The following is a 3450-nucleotide window of genomic DNA, read 5'->3' on the forward strand; positions in this document are numbered from 1 at the left end:
AATTAATGCATTATAATAGAACTAAAATGAAAACAAAATATCTCCTGCTGTTGAATCATCCTCACATTCTATTTCTCATTTGAAAAACCTCCTACTTCAGCATTATTCCTCTTAATGGCAGTGAACAAACATATGAGTAAATACGAACTATTGTTATTGTTGAGTATTTAATTAAATCCATTTGCATTTTCAGTTTAAATTTCACTGGAGCCGACTTTGCTTTTTTTTTTTTTTAAATTTTTTTTTTTAATAAATTATAAATTCAGTAAAATAATTATCAGTCAAGTGTTGGCATTGATTTAATCTGCTGTTCTCTGTCCCAATATCTATGACCTTGGGCTGTAGATGGCAACCAACAATTTGTGAGACTAAACACCTCCATTACTTCAATGGCCTCTGCTCCTCAGAATTAGCTATTTGCATATTAGCATCTGACTCATTTATTTCTCTTCCTTGCTACCAGTTCTGTTTTTTTTCTCCTGCCAGTATTGTCACCAATCAAAGGCGGTGAGCTGGCAGAATCGTTAGCACGCCGGGCGAAATGCTTAGCAGTATTTTGTCTCTCTACATTCTGAGTTCAAATTCCGCCGAGGTCAACTTTGCCTTTCATCCTTTCGGGGTCGATAAATTAAGTACCAGTTGCATACTGGAGTCGATCTAATCAACTGGCTCCCTCCCCCAAAACTTTGGGCCTTGTGCCTAGAGTTGAAAAGAATATATGCACCAATCACTACCTTATACTTTTTTTAGTCCTTGTACTATGCATGGCCATGTTGGGGCACCACCTTCAAGGGTTTAGTCAAACTCCCCTCCCCCTCAATACTTAAAAAAAAAAAATTCTGGTACTTATTCTCAATCTCTTTAGTCAGACTACTAAATTACAGGGTCGTAAACAACCCAACACCAGTTGTCAAGTGGTGGGGTACAAAGACCTGCATGCATGCACACAGCTTCTGTTTACTAAATTCCTTCACAAGGCATTGGTTGATCCGGGATTATAGCAAAAGACACTTGCCCAAGATGCTGCACTGAGGGACTGAACCTGAAACCATGTGGTTGCAAAGCAAACTTCTTAACCACACAGCCATGCCTTTCCAATCTTACCTCTGTGTTTTTTTTCCTCCTCTTTAGGCGTCAACTTGGAGCTATCTGGTCTCATACATTCCTTCTACACAGGAATTCCCATCCCTCTCATCTCTGCTCCTCCTCATCACCCTTGTTGTGTTCCAACACCCCAAGCCCTGAATTGCTCACTAAATTCAGTCTTTCTTTCTCAGAATTTGGTACCTTGGAATTCTCTCCTTGCTCATATTCTTGCATGTGTTGGCTTACAAAGGTTCAGCAGGAAAAATGAACGGCATTAATATCACCAGTTTAGTAGAGTCTTGCAAAGATCATAGATGCTGTCCCTCCTGTCTGACCCTGCAAGTTATGGAAGAAGATTTTGGACAAAGTGTTTAGTACAGCCTGGGTGAAGGAAAGCTGCAGATAGTGATGGAAGAATACATTGAATAAAGCTCAGATAGAGATGGAGTTATTAGTTCAGTCTGAGAACCAGAAGCCAATGCTATCATTTCATTTAACATATTAAGATGGCAATTGGTATATGTTTTATTCAGACATATTTAGTAGGACTGTAGGTCCTTTATACTAGAGTAATACCACTGAGATTATAAGCAGTGTGTTATTATTATTATTATTATTATTATAAAAAATCCCTTCCATTCTCAATAGAATCACTTCAGTGTAGAAACTGTTGATGTAGGAGTTGGTCTTATATAAATTTCATTTAGCTATAGGTCGCTGTCAAAATGAATTTAGCCTATTTTTGGTTGACTAGTTAGCTGAAAGATACAAATCTGATATTTCTTGGTCAGTTGGAATGGTTAACAACATTTTTTTTTAATGCTTCACCATTAAAAAATATTGATTTTACTAGCAATTCATAGTTAATGATATGCCTAGAGGGAAATTTATGAACGTCAAGGTATGTATTGCAAACAAATCACCCAACCAGTTCATGTAGTAATATAAATTACTACATGAAACTTTTCACTTAAGGCTTTTATATTTTTGTCATTAAATTTCTATACAGTGATTGAATATTTAAATGCCTTTATCTTTCGTTTTCTTTTACAGATATGCAGATTTTGTTGGCATAGAATAAGAACAGATGAAAATGGGTTGTGTCCTGCATGTAGGAAGGTATGTTGCTCTCTTTCTCTCTGTAAAACTAAACTGTCATTAGCAGTGTTCACCTAATCATTGATTTACTTGATTTCCTTGCTGCTACTACTTTGGTTAAAGACAGCAATAAATTGATTGTGACCAGTGCCAGACAAGTGTCAACTCTGACCAATTAATTACTTTGGCACTTAGTGATAAAGTCCTCTACTACGTTCTATATTGGAAGGTTGTTGACTCTTATTTATTTCTAACATTCTATTAGCTGTTAACAACCTGAGTATAATCATTGAAACAACCTGGTTTCATTGAGTCTTGTTTCAAAAACAAATTCTTTGTTATTTCTAGTCCAGTTTCTTTGCTGCTTTGACATTATTTATGAGGCTAAATGAGTTCTTTAATCCTTTAGCATTTAAACCGGCCATATCCAGCTTAAATATTCTACATGTGTTACATTCAAGCCAGCTATGTCTTGCCTATCAAACCTAAGAGGTGAGTGGGTTAGGGTATTGGACTCATAATTGTAAGATTGTGGTTTCGATTCCTGGACCAGATGACGCATTGTCTTTGAGTAAAAAAACTTCATTTCACGTTGCTCCAGTACACTCAGCTGGCAAAAATGAGTAATCCTGTGGTGGACCAGGCACATCAGTGTATCTCTGGGTAAGGGGACTTAATTTTATATCTATCTATCGCGGGTGTTATGTTCCAAAACCCCCGCAGTAGCTGAAAATCCACAAAGTAGAAACAGTCCGCTTTCCATGATGGCATGGGTTGGACGGTTTGACTGAGGACTAGCGAGCCAGATGGCTGCACCTGGCTCCAATCTGATCTGGCAAGGTTTCTCCAGCTGGATGCCCTTCCTAATGCCAACCACTCCAAGAGTGTAGTGGGTGTTTTTTACGTGCCACTGGCACAAGGGCCAGTCAGGAGGTACTGGCAACGGCCACGCTCAAATGGTGTTTTTTACGTGCCACCACGGCACTGACAACGGCCTCGCTCGAATGTTGTTCACATGCCACTATAAATGCAGAACAACACCACAGAGGAATTGACATAAGTTTAGATAATAAACCATGATAGGTGAACCGTGATATGGCAAGCAAGGGATTACTGTGTGTCTATATATATATATATATATATATATATATATACAAGAAGAAGGGCAGGGAATCGTCAATTAGTAATAGAATTAATAATTAACAATTTTGCCAAGTAGTTCAGTATGAAAAAAACCTTTATCGGTAAAATCATTTATCATCGTAA

The 3450-nt window shown here is 37.7% G+C and overlaps 1 protein-coding gene across 5 annotated transcripts in view; it reads left to right on the plus strand.

Moving 5' to 3' along the window:
- The window catches only part of LOC106880921 (putative uncharacterized protein DDB_G0271606), a 78185-nt gene that overhangs the window by 52994 nt on the left and 21741 nt on the right, over nt 1-3450 (plus strand). For all 5 annotated transcript variants that reach the window (XM_052971491.1, XM_052971488.1, XM_052971492.1 and 2 more), the window contains one exon: nt 2140-2205. In XM_052971491.1, the coding sequence (XP_052827451.1) occupies nt 2140-2205 (66 nt within the window). The remainder of the gene's footprint in view (nt 1-2139; nt 2206-3450) is intronic.

This window comes from Octopus bimaculoides, chromosome 11, assembly GCF_001194135.2.
Source record: "Octopus bimaculoides isolate UCB-OBI-ISO-001 chromosome 11, ASM119413v2, whole genome shotgun sequence".
Lineage (NCBI taxonomy): Eukaryota > Metazoa > Mollusca > Cephalopoda > Octopoda > Octopodidae > Octopus > Octopus bimaculoides.